At 38.6% G+C, this 20,848-nt stretch overlaps 1 protein-coding gene across 2 annotated transcripts in view; it reads left to right on the plus strand.

Moving 5' to 3' along the window:
• Nucleotides 1-2,106: 2,106 nt before the first annotated feature.
• LOC122796397 (calcium/calmodulin-dependent 3',5'-cyclic nucleotide phosphodiesterase 1C-like) overlaps nucleotides 2,107-20,848 on the plus strand; it is a 2,375,955-nt gene continuing 2,357,213 nt past the window's right edge. The window contains exon 1 of one of the 2 annotated variants that reach the window (XM_044064848.1): nucleotides 2,107-2,873. In XM_044064848.1, the coding sequence (XP_043920783.1) occupies nucleotides 2,773-2,873 (101 nt within the window). In that variant the 5' untranslated portion in view covers nucleotides 2,107-2,772. The remainder of the gene's footprint in view (nucleotides 2,874-20,848) is intronic. The other variant, XM_044064849.1, reaches the window with a different exon arrangement.

The following is a 20,848-nucleotide window of genomic DNA, read 5'->3' on the forward strand; positions in this document are numbered from 1 at the left end:
AACCCTTGGGGTGGGGTCCTTCTCCTTCCGCTTCAGGGCGAGAAAATTCTTATTTGTATCTCCTACTGAGGTCAATACTCCCATGCAGAATGAGAATTGGGAGGGAAGACATATTTATTTTATTTACTGGGACTGTCTGTCTGAACCAAGGCCCTTTTTCAGAGTAGGTGCATTGGCAAAAGCTCTACATTTCAAACTTTGAATGTTTCTTTTATGATCAAAGCAGTTTTAGTGCAAAATATGCAGTTGTGTAATTACAAGCCAAGTTAAGGCAAATACAGTTCAGATAGGAATAAATATAATGTAAATGTGCTTAGTCGATAGGGGGTCCATATATGATGAAGTAGGATGAAGAGGTAATGTAGAAAGAGTCATGATATTACAGTGTGGGTAGTTAATGTATGCAGACAAGAGAGAGACAGAGGATATGTTAAGACACTTTGAGAAAAATGTTATGAGCATGTGAATATCTATTTATGAGTGAGATATGTTTTTTTTTTTTTTTTTTTGCCTATTAGGATTTTTTGTGGGACTTTTTTTACTTTCTGCTATTTCCTTATACAGTAGTATGCCCCATTGTAAAGATGACTTAAATCGTGAAGACATATTTTTGATTTGGTTCTCCTTGTAGGTCAGGTGGTACAGAGTTTCATATTTTGATGATGTATACTGAGGACAGTGATTCACCCATGATGATCATTTGAATTTTGAACCTGTATCATGTTTCTGTGGGGGATATATTTACTTATATGAGTGGTTATGGCAGGGCATTTTCTGGGTTTGTAAATAATGTGTGCAATCTTGAGTTGGTTAAGATTAGGAATATGCTTTAATTCTAGTCTGTTATCTTTTGAATGGCTATAGAAGAGAGTTGGTAAAACCTCTGCCCGATAGCTCCAGGCTGTGGGTTCTGCCCCATTGTTACTTTCTGGATGGAATTCATGTGTTTTTGTTTTTTTTTTAGTCTCATTTCTGTCCATCAAGGAAATACGGGTTGATTGGCTTCTCTAAAATGATCATACGTAATTACATTTATTTACCCACCCCTTATGCCGTTAATAGTAGCTGAAACGAATCTGGAATTGATCAGTTCACTTACCTGGTTAAACATTTATATAATTCGAATCTAAAAAAGCCCAGAAGTATTGTATCACGTGTTGCAGGTTTGTGTGTGTGTGTGTGTGTGTGTGTGTGTGTGTGTGTGTGTGTGTGTGTGTAGCTGTCTACTGGGTCTCTTTATTATGGAAGGTATTACATGTTTTCAGTGACTTTTGCAATAAAACAGTAATTTTCATAGTGAGTAAATAATGCCAGACTTCAGAACTATTGACTTGCTTCTTTTTCTTTTTCCAGCAAGTGCATGTTAATACAAATGCTTTACGCGCCAGGTGTCAACGTGATTAATACTTTGCATTATTTGGAATATTATACATTATTTGGAAAAATATGAGTCATGAGCCTAGTCCCTGGAGATGTGTGGCGTTTTTCTTAATTTATGAGTGAAGATTGCAGTACTAAGGCAACAATTACAGTGTTTTGCAGTTTGCATTCTACTCTTTATTTGTGCCAACTGCACACCGTGCATACCTCTCAACCTCTGAGCACAAGAATTACGGACAAAGACAAAGATAATGGGGGGAGGAGGTCCCAATAATATGGACAGAGCCTTAATATCGCTCGTATAAACTTAGAAAGTTGTTTGAATAATAGATTTTGCATTAACACCCATTTTATGAAACACGAAGTTTGAAACTCAGATGTCTGCGATTATTTTGTGACTTCAGTCCTCAATAATTTTCTAGAAAACCACCAAGTTTATAAGGAACAGATAAAATGTGAGGCAAAAATCTGGACATTCTACGAAAGTCTGGACATCGCGCGCGCGCACACACACACACACACACACACACACACACACACACATTATCTACAGTTGTACGTGTAATTTGTATGTATACGTGCAGTCTTAGAATCTAATTCATTTACATTATAAGACATCCTTTATAATAATTTGAAATCTGGAAGAAATAAGAAAAATAAATGTTCCACACGTGCACGATATCTCACACACACACACACACACACACACACACACACTAAGCTTTTTTTGCAGGGGAGGTCTACGTTGTTTAGCTGTAACCTTCAGTGCTTTAGTACTACCCGTATATAATGATTTGTCCTTTCATTAAATGGGTTCTTTGCATGGATGTGAGTGCCTTTTGCACAACTCACTGAAGCCTTTCAGACTGCTGCCGTCTCTCCTGACTGGACTCATAGACAGGTCACGTTCATCACTTGCTGGCTTCATCTCACCCGAGGAGCTATCCTTCTCCAGCGGTCGATGGGTGTGGGAGTGGTCCAACTTAAACGAAAGGGTTGGGATGGGGGCTTCCTTCCTCGGGACTTAAGAGCGACAAGCTAGGACGAAGGAAAACGTCCAGACAGTGAAGTAGCCTTTAATGTTTTCCGCCGACCCACCCACAGGGAGATTCCAGGGAAGCCTGCAGTGTGGAAGGGTCCCCCCACCTCTTTTTCAGACTTCTCCGCTGGCTATTACTGATAACACATCACACATATCTTTGATGACTCTATCTGGAGGTCATTCTGCATTCCTGATGTACCCGTGATCATGGCATTCTGCTGCCAGACTAGCCTCACACCTGATCTGGACACCTGCTATTCGCTGCTATCCGGCAACTGCTGTCTCTGAATTGGGGAAGTACTGGACAGGTCCTGTGACCTGATGTCTGGTGCTGACAACGAATTTAAGCCATGGAGTCTCCAACCAAGGAAATAGAGGAATTTGAAAGCAACTCGCTGAAATACCTGCAGCCAGAACAAATCGAAAAAATCTGGCTGCGCCTCAGAGGACTGTAAGTATTTTATCTGTGATCTGGATTATCTACTCCCAATCCATTTGAAGTTTGAAATTTCTTATTGTGTTTTTTTTTTTTTTTTTTTTTTTTTGTGGCATGAAAACCAATTGGTTTTAGCTGTTCCTTAACTTTCTGTGTAGTGTGATCTTGTGACTTTTATTAAACTCAATTCGTAACTGTTTGTATTTCACAGAAATTCCCACACAAACACTGATGCATCCAGGTACCGATCCGTGCCTTTTATTTATATCAGGTTATGGCCACACCAGTATCGACCCTGAACAGACAGATATAGGAATAACTTATTCTAATGCGTTGCAGACTTTCAGCTGCCCGTATCTAGCAGCAGAGCAATCATTTATGCTGCAGATTCTGAGGAAACATCTGCATAAATCAGATGCCTTTGTATGTTTCCAGTACTTCGCTGGTTCTGTACATACACTTCTCAATTGCCCCTAATTTTGGCTCAAATTTTAGCTGTGTCCCTCTTAATCCCTCAACTAAAGAGACTTTGGAGAAAAGGCACTGACTTACACAAATAAATAATGACAAGAGTTAAGAATTAACTTCAGAATATGTATACTATTCCATACTCTGTTTTCTCAGTATCTCAGGTTATTAGTATTATTATTTTAAAAGTGCACCTGATTGTCCTTGATTGTTTCTGGATTTGTCCCTGATTCTGTATAGATTTGTCCATGATCTCTTGAGAACTATAGCTATACATGCTGTCAGAGTTGTAAAAGTTATGCAGTAATAACTTTCTTGTCACTGCAGCAACTGTTCCTCTGTATCTTAACACCCCTGCAGTATAGCACTGCTTTGATAATAGGGTTAAATCACCATCACCCAATCAAGCTGCGAGAAATTCATTAGTTGGAAAAAAATCATTTTCCTGCACCTAGTTTGCATCATTTTAGTCAATGATGCTAGACTGGCATTCTTTTGCAGGACTGTCAATTCCATATTGAGACTTTCAAAAATATGCAGCCAACTGTAACAATTTTAGGCAATAATTTGGTGATATGACAACCCAGTCCATTGGTGTTGAGTTTAAGGGAAGTCCGAGAGTTCTTAATTTAGACCTCAGGCTGATGTCTACATTTACTTATGCCCATCATATATAACTACTATTTAAAGGCAGATATCCTGAATCAAATTTTTGCTAGTTATGAGGATTTAATTATGCTAATCAGCCTAAAATATGCTTTCTGAACTTTATGCAGTGCACCACCTTGATCACTGTGTATATTGCTAGAAAGAAGTACAACACTAACAAAAGAAACATTTGAAGTTTAGGATAACATTTTCAAAAATAATAAACTATACGCACTTCATATTTTCAGAAATTCTATTCACTTTGTGGAGAATAATTAACAATTGTTGTAACTTCCACTGAATAACTAAAATTTTAAAACAGAACTGCCAAGAATGAAGGCTATCAAATTAATTTGTGCCTTGAATATAAAAGGCTCCAGATGAAACTAACATATCTGCAGTAATTCTGAGTGCTAGAAAACATAGCTATGTGCTTCATTTGGGCTGCTTTTGTATCTTGTGGCATTTATTTTTAATAGCTACTGCACGTGTGTATGTGTGAGAGTATGTGTGTGTGTGTGTGTGTGTGTGTGTGTGTGTGAGTGTAGTAACTGACAGGTAGGAGGAAGCCATCTTTCACATGCTGTTCTGTAGTTCACAAACTGGATGGGGGGAGGAAGACCAGGTGGAAAGAATAGGACAGAAAAATATTCAGAAAATGCTGAACTCAAAGCATGAGACATGCACGAGAAGCATTTGTGCAGTATTCATACACAAAGTTCTTTGCTTTCAGATCACCTGCTTTGCACAACTTAAGAGGTAGCTTACATTGATAGCTTTTCTATTTGCTCCATTTAGTAATGCTATGGTTCATATTAAAGTAAAGGACCAGCGCTCCATTGTGGTTTGACATTGTCATTATTTTAAACATTTTATAATTGAACTCAGTCAATAAACAAGAAATAGAGATCAAGAATAAAACAAGTAATATTTTGTTTTAAGCAGCAATTATAATTCCAATATGAAAGAAGAGTTATGCTTAAAAAGACAAGAGTTCATGAAACTTGCTTAAATCCTATCCAACAAATTTGCTATTATCCTTGTTTAGGAAACCACTTAAACCCTCTACCAGTAACAACAGTGCCTTTACATTTTGCTCTGTGTATTTGGATGTTTCCCATTTTGATATTATGGAACAGTGCTCAACATGTGTGCATTCTTTAATCAAAGGCAGAATGATAGCAAGTGAGACGTAATGACTTAAGCTTCTTTAATCTTGCTCTTCTAACAGACTGATAACTAAAAGAAACTTGATTCTCAGACACTACTTCTCTTTCCTGTGATACAGGCAAAATGCCATATACCACGGCAGAAGACAATCATGCAAATAGGATATTAAGACAACTACACAACAATAATCAAAATAAAGTAGGTGGGGTGTAAGCAGATAAAGATTTCAAAGAGCACCCAAAAAGACACGACAAACAGCTGTACAAGATCATCCTGAAAGAAATAATGTGAGAAACCCATGCAACAATTTTTGGTTGGGCAGATAATGTATTCATCATGCAGTTGTAGTTCAGCAAATGTTGTCATTCAAAAAATACAGCTACTTCCTTTTGTAAAGTATGATGTGTGTGTGTGTGTGTGTGTGTGTGTGTGTGTGTGTGTGTGTGTGTGTGTGTATGTGTGTATACATGTGATTGTGTGGATGTTTAAACTTATGTGAATATGTGTGTGTGTGTTTATGTGCATGCGTGTGTGAGCATGGATGCTTATGTTTATGTGTGTGTCTCTGTATGCATGTTTGTGTGTGTGCATGTGTAGGCATGTGTGTATGTGTGTGTTTATGTATGCATGTACAATTATTTGCATGTGTGTATGGATGTTTATGTTTATGTATGTGTGCATGTGTGTGTGTGTGTGTGTGTGTGTGTGTGTGTGTGTGTGTGTGTGTGTGTGTGTTTGTGTGTGTGTACTTGGTTATACAACTTATGGATTCAAAGTGAATTGTTTCAGTAGGAGGAAGCTGTTTGTGATCAAACATTTGCAACGCACTGTAGATGATGCAATGGTGTAAAAACAAACTGTAAAACATAAATGTCATCTTAATTGTCATGGGACTTACATTTTGCAATCAGAAGCCAGATTGCTGCTGGCTTTAGTCAGGGCTAGCAGACTTATGGACAAAACCAAATGCTGTCTCTAATACTGTGAAGGGCAAAAAATATTGGATTACATGAAAGTCTTAGTTTTGACTTTGTCATTTTTACTTCTACATAAAGAAGAGTAATGCTACAAATGCAGGTATAGTATACTTGAATCTAAAAACAAAAAAGAGTAACAAGTTAAGATATGCTGAGTATTTATCCATACTGCAAACAGAATGGCAGGTTGCTGAATACAGAGACATTATTTTTGTCTAACTGAGGTTTTATATTAAATCCGGAGGATTTACCCATCTTTCATTTGCTGCTTATGCAGGATTCTATTCAGTGGAATGACAAAGGTATTGTTTATGTAAGCATTTACCATGGCTCACAGGAAATGATAGAAGATATTGCTACTAAGAATTTAGCCATGGCCTCATACAGAGTGATGTTGAAACTAACAACTGAAAATGTATTTATATATTTATTTAAAGTACTTACTGGGGACAGAGACTGATCTATGTGGACAATTTTCAGATCAGCCACGAAATTATAGGCAGAAAAATATAACAAAATGTAGAAATAGTAAAATAAAATACAAGTCAAGTCCATCAGAATAATGAGGTACAAGTACACAGTGAAGCACAGTATACACAATATATACAAGAAGAGAAAAAAGATGGGAAAATGACCCATAATTCAAGCACTTCTGCATGTCGAGCAATAGGGACTGTAATGTAAGATCTTATTTCATAGAATGTATATCAGTTAAATACTTGGATAATTTTTTTATTTTTTATTTTTTTTATTTTTATTTATTTTACATTTGTTGACCGGGTTAGTCTGACTGGAATCAAAGTCCATTTTCAGCGGAGGACCGGGGAGATAAGCTCCAGGCACAATACAAGAACAAAAAACAGTTGAGAAAGAAGAAAAACATTGATTATATATAGTATTATAATTTTAGTTATAGGTGTAATTAAGAAGGGAATACAGGTAGAAGTAGATTCAGACAGTCAGTGTTACAAATTTCCATTTTAAAGTTAGTAGTAGATAAACAATATCAAATTAGCTAAGTAATTACATACATTATGTTGATTTAGTCAGGCTTGTCACAGTGGCATATTCATTTTAGTCAGGCTTGTCACAGTGGCATATCCATTTTAGTTCCAAATGTTGTTTAATTGAGGCCTTGAATAGGTCTGGGGAGGAGAGCATGGTAATGGCACCTGGTAGTTTGTTCCAGGTTCTGCTTACAGAATTTGCAAATAGGGCCATGCCAGCAACATTGTTAATTCTAGTTGTTTGTATTTGTAACTTATTGGATGAACGTAGCAGTCTTGTGTGTTTTTATGGAAGAGGATGTAGTTACTAAGGGCTGGAGTGTTATTTGGGTTCTTTAGGATTTTATTAGCCAATATTAGAAAGTAGTACTTGACGAGATTGGGAAATTCCAACCATCTGAGCTGTTTGAGGTTAATGCAGTGATGGGTTCTGAAAGGAGATCCCGTAGCAAACCTGGCGATGTGATTATAGCAGGTAGTGAGTCTATTTAGTTCAGATTTACTTATGCTTGCTAGAAGTGGGGGGGCATATAGGAGTGTCGAGAGTAAGTGCGAGCGTGCAATGGCTTTTTTAGCTATGGGGGTAAGGAAAGTTTTAACTCTGTAGAGTGAACCAAGTTTTCTGTTGATGGTTTTGATTGTCTGGTTTACATGGAGGTCAAATTTTAAGTAATTGTCTATAGTGACACCTAGTAGTTTGGTATTGGGGTTCGGGGAAATGACTGTCCCATCATTAGCTTGTATGGTAAAGGAGTAAGGTATAGACCTTTGGGTTGGTGGAAATATGAGCATTTTGTTTTTTTTTTGGGATTTAGTAGTAGGCGATGTTTGGAAAGCCAGTTTTCTATAACAGTAAAAATAGTCTGAGTATCCATTTTTAGGTCATCTGGAGATGTGGCAGAGCAGATCAGGGTGGAGTCATCAGCATATTGGATACAGCTGATGTTCGGTATGATAGTAGGAAGATCATTAATAAAGATAGAAAACAGTAGTGGTCCTAGTATGGAGCCTTGTGGAACTCCGATAGTGTTGGGTAATAGATTTGAGAGCTTATTCTGCCAGAGGACTGCTTGTTGCTTGTCATTGAGATAGGATTTAAACCAGAAAAGGGCATTTGGGATGTAGACTGAGAGTTTGTAGGGTCTTAATCATTAGTTGATGGTTCACCATGTCAAAAGCCTTGGAAAGATCTAGAAAGAGGGCAGATGAGGTGCGGTTGTTGTTGCGGTTATTATTAATGGTGTTAGTAAAGGACAGTAGGGCAGTGGTGTACTATGATGTGGCCGAAAGCCATGGTGGGTATTAGCCATCAGGTCATTCTGGAGTAAATGTTGCATAAGTTGTTTATGTATACATTTCTCCATGATCTTAGGAAGTGGGGAGAGTATGGCTATAGGACTATAATTGGAGTATTCGGTAGAGGGACCTCCTTTATGTAATGGAATCACATAAGATGTTTTCCAGATATTGGGAATTTTGGCTTCTGATATGGTCCGGTTGAATAGTATAGAGATTGGAAAGGCGATAGCATCTGCTGTCATTTGTAGATATTCCGCTGGGAGTTGGTCAGCAGATAGGGTTGTGGTTTTAGTTTTTTGATTAGCTTGCATATAAAGGAGGTTGATACAGGCTGAAAGCAGAATAGGTTTTGGCTGTTGGATTTAGTGTTAATTTCATCAAGGGAACTTTGAGGTAGTTGGGTGGCTAGAACTTGAATAGTTTCAGTAAAGAAATTATTGAAGCTATCTGCAACATGTTCTCGGGTTTGATTTGAGTTGACAGCCGGGTTGGGTGTTGATGTTTTACCTGGATACAGTAATTTGTTGATCCCAGCCCAGAATTTTTGAGGATTGTTTTGGTTATTCATCTGTAGCCTACTGTAGTAGTGTTTTTTATTCAGTAGGACAAGTCTTTTTGTTTCATTCCGTGCATGTCTATATTTATTGTGATCATGGGGATTTTTGGTAGATCGCCAGATAGCCCATAGTTTATTTCTACTGTTAATTTTGTTCTTGTATCTTTGGAAAGCCAAGGTATGTTATTACCTTTTGTTCTTATTAGGTGGGCAGGAGCATGTAGGTCTAGGATTTCAATAAATTTGTTGTTAAAATAGGTTACAGCTTCATCTAAGGGGAGATGCTTTATTATAATCCAGTTGCAGGATTTAAGTTCCAGTTGAAGTTTAGCAGGGTCAAGGTCTCTTTTGCTTCTGACTTTCCTAAACAAGGGTTGTTGTGGGGTAATAGCTTTTTGTTTAATTATATAAGTCAGGAGAAGATCACTTAGATCATCTGGGAGGGTACCTGCAGTGTACATTAGGGGGTTACTGTTTACAAGTATCCAGTCCAGTATACTCTCTTTTTGGGAGTGTTTGCCAATTCTGGTAGGGGTGACTATGGTTTGAGAGAATTCATGGAGGTTGATATGAATGGAGGGGGATTTTGATGAACAGGAGCCCCAATCTATGTTAAAGTCCCCCAGGACTAGGGTTTCTTGGGTATACTGAGAGGATAGCCTCTCAGTATACCCAGTATACTCTCTGGCAGCATGAGCAGTTAGCTTTTCCGTGAGGTATTTTCTCAATCCTGATTGATAACTAGGACACAGCTGCAGACCATTTAGCCTGGGGAGTGATTCCCAAAGTTTAGGTCCATTTATTGAGAGGTCAGGATATGTGCAATGGAGTTTGTTATGGCGGATGGGTAATGCAGTGTTGCTGTGGTGGGAAAGGTAAGGTGGTAGTTACAAACCCTGATGATAAGTTGGATAGCACTAGAAATTATTCTAAATTTAGAAATTTAAACAAAAGTGTGGCAAGTAAGAATTACAATATTGTTTTAACTGGTAATTCTTTTACTTCAAGTCATGGCCCCAAAGTGATGTCATCTTTTAGATGGCACAGGGTTACAAATCTACACATCTGACAAAAAAAGCTTTTTATTTTTTTTTCTTGGAAGTTACTGATATAGTAGATAAACTATATTCTAACTGTTCAAGTAAACCACTTTTCCAATTCCATTTATATTTTCTGTAAAGATGAAATGTGAAATCTTCATTATGCAGGAAAGAAGTTTGTTAACTTGAGTCAAACTTCTCAACTATCTTTATTTTGGAGGAATGTTTTTATTTTCAGGCCTGATTTATGATGTCCTTATTTTTGGAGGTATGTCACTATTTTCAGGATTGATTTACCCCTTCACATAATTTTCTGCATCCCCTCATCAGATCTGATTTTTGAAAATATCTAGTACACAGAAAAACATGCTACATAACCAACATACTAGTCTCAACAATAATTTAAAGAAAGAGGCCACACATCTTAAAACTCACTTTTTTCTGAAGCAAAAATAAATTACCTTGAGTGGTAGAATGTAGTGCAGTTTACTAAAGTCTACAGATTTTACACAATATCTGATAATTTGCATATATTTTTCCATTATATTGTCACTCTCTGTTTTTTAAACAAATTTCTGAATAGTACCCCACATTTGTACTGGAAATGGGGAGAGCTATGTGCTATTTGCCATTCAAATGTAGTGCTATTAATTAGATGTCCAGATTTTTTTGCTGGATGTTCCTTTTTTTCAAAGGCCTTTGGTTTAATTTTCCTTGTCTGCAGATGGAGAGGTATGATTTGAGCTTTTGTCTTATTTAAGTGTTAAAGGAAATTTAGTCAGACTCCTTGGTCCTGAAAATGGTCACAGTATTCATTGGGAAGATGTTTACTGTGATAGATTTGCCAGTTGGGAATGCTTTGCTTGATCTTTCTGTTTCCAAAATTCATAGTTTCAGTTTTTTTTGGGGGGGTGAGGATGGAGCCTATGCTTTAAAGCTTTGAAAAGAGCTGACTTATATAATTTTCCATTTCCTTTTTGATGCTTGATGATGGTCAAGATCAACATATTACAACACCACCTGCTTCAAGTATGACTGGTTGATATGGTAAGTCAGAAGGGACATTATTAATAAAGCTAATAGCAGTGATGACAGCATGGAACCTTAGGAACCTCCTTTGGTTAATAAGGAAGTTGGACAGTATGAGGCCTAATTTTAAATCTGAAGTTTCTTCAACAGGGAAAGTCATTTAAAAATCCAGTTGTTTTATGGCTAACACCTCAGCTTGTGAGACAGTTGAACAGAAATTGTGATCTGCTATGTCAAAAGCCTTAGTGAGGTTGATGAAAACTAACTCAGTCAGGTTATCTTTATTCACACTGAGGAATACACAATTTGTGAAGGTATAAAGAACCGTCTTAGTACTTCAGCCAGCCTAGAAACCATCTTGTTGTTTGCATAGAAGTGAGTGTTTTGTCCATAATTGGTTAACTGTATGCAGCCTTTTTTTCAAGTAGTTTTCCAAGTGTAGGAAGAATAGAGCTGGACCTAAAATCAGAGACTGGGTCTGAATTGTAGAGTTGGGGAATAGGGACGGCAAGGTAATTTATCCATCCTTTATTTGATCACATTAATATACAGCATTTCTGAAAGACAAATACTTGCTTTATTTATTTATACTTGTCTGGAATTAATCAACTGGTAAAAAAAACAAAACAAACAAAAAAAAAAAAACAGAAAAACTTTTCAATGGAGACCTGGGGAGAAAAGCTGTAGAAAAACATTATTCAATGTTATACACTAATATAAAGAATGATTCACATTGGATAACAGTTTCTGTACAGAGACATGAGATTAAACAATACTTTGAATAAAGTATGCAAACATAATTCAAATCCTGCAGTATTGAGATGAACCTGCAATGGCATACATTGAATAAAATATAAGTTACATTACTAACTATTTGTGCGCAATAAAATTTAGTACTTTGATTTTATGCCAAAAATCAGGCTAAGATCGAATCAGGCTAAGATCGAAAGAGAGAAAATCCTGTAAAAAGATACTTTGAAATGATAGAAATGGGTATAGCAGACAATGAGTACTTAGATAAACTTTCAGGTGAGTAGAAATGATATATGAAAGACTTGTATTTTGAAAGAGAATAAAGGTAAGGAGGCATAACAATACAGTGAATTAGAAAGTAGTAAATTAGAGTACTTTTTGATGCTTACAGCTAAGGTATTACCCTGGGGTTGAGCAGCATAGCATGGAGATATTTAGGTATTATTTAAGTTGATTATTGAAAACATTTAGTTTTTCAGTTTGCTTTAAGTGCAACGGTAGGGATTTGCAAAATTTGGAGACAGGAGAAATAGGAATAGAATGAGCCACCAGCAGTATTTTTAGATTTGCTGGAGAGTAAACGTGATTTATTTAGAGAGTGTAGTTTCCTAGCTGGGGAATAATGTTTTATAATATTGTATACTGAATAATGTTATATGTTGAAAGAGGATACAGGCAATGGAAGACTTACTTATATTTGGAATTATAGTTTATTGATTCATAAGGATTTGCATATTTGTCATGCGCAATTATAGTTTGCTTGTTTATGGCAAGTTTTCCCATGACTCCCTTTGAAGGATATGATATTGGTTGAAGATGATTTTTGAGTGCTTCATGTTCAACAAAATATTTTTTCATGTTTTGTATGGAGTAGTTGTTTTACTGCATAGGGATGATCCCCTCGTGTTCTGTATGGTATGGCATGGCACTGACTGTAGAGGCTGTTGCCACGTCCTACACAAAATGATTTCTCTCTTTGATCATGTGTGTTTCTCTGTGTACCATTTACTTGAGTCTTATGTAGGAAAACAGCAGAGTCTGCTTATTGAAATTTCACCAGGGCTTTTGTGAAGTGATGGGCTATTAGTTAGGAAAGAATTAGACACGCTTCAATTATAATAGCAGCATCTCTGACTATTGAGGAGTTATTCATGGTTTACCTGTAATTGTAAGAGTGTTGGTTACTGATGGTTTACCAGAACCTCATGTAGACCGATAGTGTACTGGGTACTGAAGATGCAGTGATGTGCATCCTACAGATCTAGCCATGGACCACATGTTCTGATAGACATATTGGATGTAAATCATTTGCTCATACCTCCTGAAAAGTGTACAGCTGGTGGCTGCAGCTGATTTGGAATGATGCATCTGTACACCTGGTGGCTGTAGCTGATTTGGAATGATACAGATGCACACCTGATTTGGAATCATACGGATGTACAGCTGGTGGCTGTAGCTGATTTGGAATGATATGGATGTACAGCTGATGGCTACAGCTGATTTGGAATGCTACAGATGACAGAAGCTGAGACTTTATCCATGAGTAATTTGCAGAAAGGATGCTAGCTGCTGAACATTTGTCTGTAAGCCATGCAGTATGGTGCTGATTTATTTTGAGACTTTACCCAAGCCTTTTATGAAATGGTAAGGTGCTAGTTATTGCAAACATCTTGTGCCAGTGATGGAGGCCTAGGATTTGCATGTATATCATATGCGGAGATAGGATATTGTTAGTTTAGATTCACACATGCTTAGTGGTATGAAATGAGTGGAGTTTGTCAGAAATATGCACTGTAGTAAGTAATGCAATGTTAATTAAGCATCCTTATTGTGTCCTGAATTTTCCAGCTGTGAGAAAATTTCATGGTCATTCTTTGGCTGTAACACTTGGCAGACATAGATGTTAGTTTTCTATTACTTATAGTACATCTGGAAAAACAGTCAACATATTACAAAGTCACAATCCTATAAAAACAACAACCTTCTCATGTCATTACTGCAATTGAATGTTTTACAAGATTTTCAAAACAAAAAGTACAAAGATGTGTTAAGTAAAAGTGTGCTACAGAAAACATTAATAAACAAAGTATACTCTCCGTCTGTCAGTATTCTGCAAAAAAATATTTATAGTGCATATAAAAAGTTTACACACCCCTGTTAAAATGCCAGGTTTTTGTGATATAAAAAATGAGACCACAATAAATCATTTCAAAACATTTACCATCTTTAATGTGACCTAGAACCTGTACAATTCAATTGAAAAACAAACAAATCTGTTAGGGGGAAAAATATAAAAAAGTAAAAAAAATGTACAATAAGTTGGTTGCATAAGTGTACACACCCTTAAGCTAGTACTTTGTTGAAGTACCTTTTGATTTAATTACAGCATTCAGTATTTTTGGTAAACACCTGCCATCAATTAAAGAGACTCTGATTAACCCCAAATAAAGTTCAGCTGCCCTAGTAGGATTTTCCTGACATTTACTCAGTTGTCTGCTACAGCAAAAGCAATGCTTCATAGACAGCTTACAAAGCATCAAAGGGATCTCATTGTTGAAAAGTACCAGTCAGGAGAAGGGTACAAAAAAATTCCACAGCATTGGATATACCATGGAACACAGTGAACACAGTCATCAAAAAGTGGAGAAAATATGGGCCAACAGTGATGTTGCAAAGAACTGGATATCCCTCAAAAAGTGATGAAAAGACAAGACAAAAAACAGTCAGGGAGGCTGCCAAGAGACCTACAGTAACACTGAAGGAACTGCAGGAATTTCTGGCAAGTACTGGTTGTGTACTACATGTGACAACAATCTCCCATATTCTCCATATGTCTGGGCTGTGGGGTAGGGTTGCAAGACGGAAACCTTTTCTTCCACAGAAAAACATCCAGGCCTGACTAAAATTTGCAGAACAATACATCAAATCTCCCAAAAGTTTGTGGGAAAATGTGTTATGGTCTAATGAGTCCAAGTATGGACTTTTTGGCCACAATTCCAAAAGGTACATTTGGCGCAAAAACAACACTTTGCATCACCAAAAGAGCACCATCCTCACAGTGAAGCATGGTGGTGGCAGTATCATGCTTTGGGGTTGGTTTTCTTCAGCTGGAACTGGGGCTTTAGTCAAGGTGGAGGGAATTATGAACAGTTCCAAATATCAGTCACTTTTGGCCTAAAACCTTCAGACATCTGCTAGAAGATGAAGATGAAGAGAAATTTCACATTTCAACATGACAGTGATCCAAAGTGTACATCCAAGTCAACAAAAGAATGGGTTCAACAGAAGAAAATTAAAGTTTTGGAATATCCCAGCCTAAGCCCAGACCTAAATCCAATAGAAAATCTGAGAGGTGACCTGAAGAGGGCTGTGCACAAGAGATTCCCTCGCAATCTGACAGATTTGGAGCACTTTTGCGAGGAAGAGTGGGCAAATATTGCCAAGTCAAGATGTGCCATGCTGATAGACTCCTACCTAAAAAGACTGAATGCTGTAATTAAATCAAAAGGTGTTTCAACAAAGTATTAACCAAAATGCCACTTACCCGACTTTCACATGATCAAGCCAAGAACACCAAAAGGACAAAACACTGACCGCTTGGATTACCGATGGGGAACTAACAGTAAGTAACCTGTTTGCTAACCCGACAAGACCACTAAAACAGAAGCAAAGTCAGCACACCCACATGTGCCCCCCCCAACTAACTATTCCAACGGCGAGATCATACTACCATGGAAGTAAGGGGCAAAGGTCGACATGCTGACTGAGCAGTTACTTTCCATTGGTTCTCCATCTGTGTTCCGAGTGGTCAGTGTTTTGTTCTTTCGGCGTATTTGTCTCGCTCATGTGAAAGTCAGGTAAGTGGCATTTCAGTTATGTGTAGGGGACCCATATATCTATATCTATATCTAAATCTAAATCTATATCTATATCTATATCTATATCTATATCTATCGACATGCGAAGCCCCCGTCAAAAATGTTAACGTAGTGTTTTTTTTTTTTATTAACACACTTTAACGAAAGCTCTTTTTCGATGAAAGCACTTTCGTTAAAGTGTGTTCGGTGGGTAGTTATGGATTCGGACATTTGATCTTTCGATCAAGCGTCCTAGATTTATATATATATATATATATATATATATATATATATATATATATATATATATATATATACCTGAATCTGATTCCCCATATTACAAATGGAAATTGTTGGGGACATATTTATTTTGGTACTTCGTATCATCGCAACCAGATTTCCAACCTGCCAAAATTCGTCATGTTTGGATGAAAATATTTATGTTAATCTTAAAAGGGGTGTGTAAAGTACTAATTATTACTCTATCACATTGTGTATGAGTCAGGAAGAGGAATAACGGTTACATTTTGTTTTTGTCGGGAATGTAGTTTTCCAGCGTAAGTCAGTGTAACATAAAATCCACCTGACTGCTGCTTCAGAGTCTTCGTTAGCCAATGTCAGTCTTCATAGTAAAGGATGTGCAATGCATGCACTCCTGCTTTTTATTCCTGGACAGTGACATTCAGTATTTCACAGTTTTTTTTGGCATACTGTGATATTTTAATTTCCGACATTTCTCCTTGGCGACCCCTAAATGGGAAAAGCCCAAAGACACACCACTTGTATTCACTGAATGTAGTGTACATCTCTTACAGTTTTCATGTTGTAACTAGCACTTTTCCATTGTAATACAACTTTTATTTATTCACTTGTCTGCATACTTTTTTTTGTGTAAAATGGTTTTGGTTACAACGTGTGTACGAAACATTTACAAACATTTAAGAAAAAAAACCAGGTCCTTATTCACAGGACTCCAAAGCAGTAGTCATTTTTATTGCATTTTTCATTAAGGTAGGTCGGAGAAGGACGGTAGCCAGGAAGATAAATTTTTCCATTAGTCCTCTTCCAATGTCATAAACAATGTCACAGAATACTATTTAAGACTTCACACAACCCATTTCGGGGTAACATAAATAGTTTCACAAAAACATTACAAATTGCGGCACGTTAGGAATCTGGTTGAGATAATACGTAAGTACCTCTATTTCTTTTTCTGATACAGCTTACTCTGTTGTATAGGCTGATGTTGTTTCTTTCCTACATAGGTTCATAGGTTCATAGGTAGGTACTAGGCTATGGGCCCAAGGGTCTAAGTAAGCCTAGCCAACAAAGTTCCCTGGCTTACGCCAACTCAAGAAAGTTAATTTCCTGTGCCCCTGTCGAGCAGAGCCACAGATGTGATCCCCGGGGTGTATTTCCTATTTCCCATCCACTCATCAAGATTTTTCTTAAAGAGTGTTAATGAGGAACTTTGCTTGACATAGATGGGTAGCTTGTTCCAGAGTATGGGAAGTCTCTGGGACAGGAATCTATCCCTCCAGCAAGTCCTGTTTATTGTGGTGACAAGGTTTAGGTCCCTAGAGCATGTAGCTCGGAGGGATTTGGATTTCTTTAGGTGTAGCATGTCCGACAGCTCTGGGTTTGACATAGCTTTATATGTTAGGCAGAGATCACCTTGGAGTAGGTGATATGCTGCAGAGTAAAGCTGGAGTTTTTTGAGACGATCAGTGTAGGGCATCTGTTTGAGGCCAGTAATTCTCTTTATGAGGTACTTCTGTGGCCTTTCCAGCTGCTGCAGATGTCTTATGAGGTACATTCCAAAAGGGGCATTGTACTCTACAATGGGTCTAATGAGTGTCGTGTAGAGGGGAACAATGACCTCTTTTTGCTGAATGAGAACCCATTTGTGATAAGGTGTGCTATGTAGAAGGATTTCCTGACTACTGTAGCAATGTGATTATCAAAGGAGAGACTACTGTCCACCTGGGTCCCAAGGTTCATAGGTTCATATGTTGGTACTAGGCTATCAGCCCTAAGGCCTATGCAAGCCTAGCCATAACAATTCCCTGGAAATTTCTTCCCACAATATTTACTTCTCTGGGCCCCTGTCTAGCAGGGCGACTGACATGATCCCCGGGGTGAATTTCTTATCTCCCATCCAATCATCAAGGTTCCTTTTCAAGAGGGCCAATGAGGTGCTCTGCTTGACATGTATGGGCAGCCTATTCCAGAGTATGGGGAGTCTCTGGGTCAGGAACCTATCCCTCCAGCATGTTTTGTTCATTGTGATGATAAGGTTTAGATCCCTGGAGTGTGTGGCTCTGAGGGATTGGGATTTCTTTAAGTGGAGCATGTCCAACAGCTCAGGGTTTGACATGGCCTTGTCTGTTAAGCAGAGATCACCTCTGAGTAGACTATATGCCACAGAGTATAGCTGGAGTTTTTTAGACGGTCAGCATATGGCATCTGCTTTAGGCCTTTGATTCTTTTAGTAAGGTATTTCTGTGGCCTTTCCAGCTGTTGCAGATGTCCTGTGAGGTACATACCAAATGGGGCATTATACTCTATAATGGGTCTAATGAGGGATGAGCACAGTGGGACAATTACCTCTTTTTTTCTGGATGAAAAGCCCATAGTGATGAGGTGTGCCACATAGAAGGATTTCCTGACTGTTGTGGCGATGTGGTTATCAAAAGTGAGACCACTGTCCACTTGTGTCCCTAAGTCTCTCATCACACTTTCAATGTTTAGTGTCCTGCCACCTATGTGGTAGTTCATGGGTGCATGTTTTTTTTCCAAAGGGAATAACTGTACATTTCTTGGCATTAAGATGGAGCCCATGGCTCTGGCACCAGGCATCTGTTTCTGTAAGGCCCTTTTGTAGAATATCCACATCATTTGGGGATTCAATAATCGCTCCCAATTTGCAGTCATCTGCAAACTTTGTTAGCCAGAGTCCCTTAGTGTTAGCCTGTACTTCAGAGAAGTAGATGCCAAACAAGAGTGGTCCCAGGACTGAACCCTGAGGTACTCCACTTGTCACTTGTCTGGAGCTGGCTTTGGAGTTGGCTACTTTTACAGTCTGGGTTCTGTCAGTAAGCCAGTTGGCAACCCATCGAGTGACGTAGGGATTTATGCCCAGCTTAGTAAGTTTATATATGATTCCAGAGTGGGGGATGGTGTTGAAGGCCTTGGCGAGGTCCAGATAAGCTGTATGGACCGCCTTACCCTCATCCACAGCTCTGGAGACTGATTTGAAGAAGTCAGTCAGATTCAGGAGACAAGATCGGCCCTTCACAAACCCATACTGGATGGGGTCCAGTGTTTGAAGGTTGCAAATGTTTTTGTTTATAAATTCCATGATAATGCTTTCCATGCCCTTGCAGATCAGGCTTGTCAGACTGATGGGACGGTAGTTCCCGGGATCCAAAGTGGATCTTCCCTTGTGGAGCGGGATAACTGTAGCTGTGCACCACTCAGTGGGCATGAAGCCTGAGGTGAGGCTATGATTAAACATGACACTTAGGTGGGGTGCCAGTTCATTTTGTAGTTCATGTAGTACACAGCCTGGGATGTCATCTGGTCCCATGGATGCTGTATTCTTAGCTTTGGAGAGTGCTGTTTCTACCTGTGTGGCTGTGATTATCGGAATTTGGCAATCTTTTGGTATTGAGATGGGCCCTTTAGGGGGTGAGAGGGGGGTGAAGTTGGCACTTAAATCGATCTGCCAGGATATTGGCAATATCCTTGGGATCAGTATATTTAATGCCATTCTGTTGTAGCTCAGAGCAGATCTGAGCATTGCCATTTAGATTTTTGACATAACTATAGAATGTCTTGTGGTTGGTTGTCTTTGGAATCTTTGGCAATTTTATTTTCGTAACTAGCTTTTCAGGATTTTATGAGGGATCTCAGCTTCTTACTGAGGCTGGTGAGGGAGTTTTTTGCATCCTGGTATTTTCCTCTTTTCTGCAACAGTTTCTTCCTTCTGTTGTATAGTTTGTTTATAGCAGGGGACCACCAGATTGGCTTCCTTTTTTGGAGAAGAACATCTTGGTTCTATTTGGGATGGCACGATTCATGCACGAGTGGATGTGCTCGTACAGTGCCTTAGTGTAGGATTCTGCAGTCGAACTTCCAGATCCCGTCTGCGTGGGTGTTGTGAAGTTTGTCACTTCTGACTTCAGTAGCATGATGTTGGCTTTGGAGAAGTTTTTTAAGGAGGGTTTCCTTACTGGGGGGTGGGGGTAGGATGTGGATGTCAAGAGTGATTTGCTTATGGTCAGACCTGACCAATGAGGGGGTGACCACTGGTGTGGAGCATCTATCTCCCATGTTGGTAATGACCAGTTCTAGGATATTGGAGCCCCTGGTGGGACAATGGATTAGTTGATCCAGGGCATTGGAATTTATGAATTCCAAGAACCATTGGGAAAAGGAGTTGGTACCCGAGTAGTTTTCCCAATTAATGGCAGGGTAGTTGAAATCACCCAGTATTAGGGTGTTTGGTTGTATCTTAATATTTTCCAGTATGTTTAGGAAGGTGTAGTGAGAATCTTGGAGTATGGTGGGGAATCTGTAGCAAGCTACAGTTTGGATTGCAGTCTTACCTAGTGTTAGTTGCACCTGGAGAATTTCAGATGCATTGTGTTGGGCAACTAGCCTGGAGGTGTGAATATCCTTGGTGAATATGGACACGCCTCCACCTTTAGTGTTTCGGTCTTGGTTTTCTGGCCGAAAAGTGTGGTAAGACTTGTAGCCTGGTATTGCATGGGTGCTCTCTGGAGCCTTGAACCAGGTCTCAGTCACTGCATAGATATCGATGTTCTCCATTTTTAGGAGTGCCTCGAGAGAGTGCATTTTTAGGTTTAGACTTCTAGCATTGAGTAACATTACTTTCAGATTTTGCATGCTTGTATCTGTTACGGTGGTGGTTTTATCCTTTGAACCTTGCCTAAAAAAGGCACTATAGGGGTGGCAAGAACTTTAGCCAGTAACCTGAATCCCAGGAGTGACAGGTGCAGACCTTCTCTGGCAAAGCATCGTGGTTTGTCGATCATGTCTTCCAGGCAGACAAATACTGGATCCCCTTTGAATGACACCAGAAGCTAAGCCAATTGTTGAAGTCAATCATTTTGTCCTTATACTGTGGTATCATTCTGGGTGAAGGCAGGATGCTACTCAGG

The sequence above is a fragment of the Protopterus annectens genome, chromosome 3.part0 (genome assembly GCF_019279795.1).
Source record: "Protopterus annectens isolate FY-2018-M chromosome 3.part0, PAN1.0, whole genome shotgun sequence".
Taxonomy (NCBI): domain Eukaryota; kingdom Metazoa; phylum Chordata; order Ceratodontiformes; family Protopteridae; genus Protopterus; species Protopterus annectens.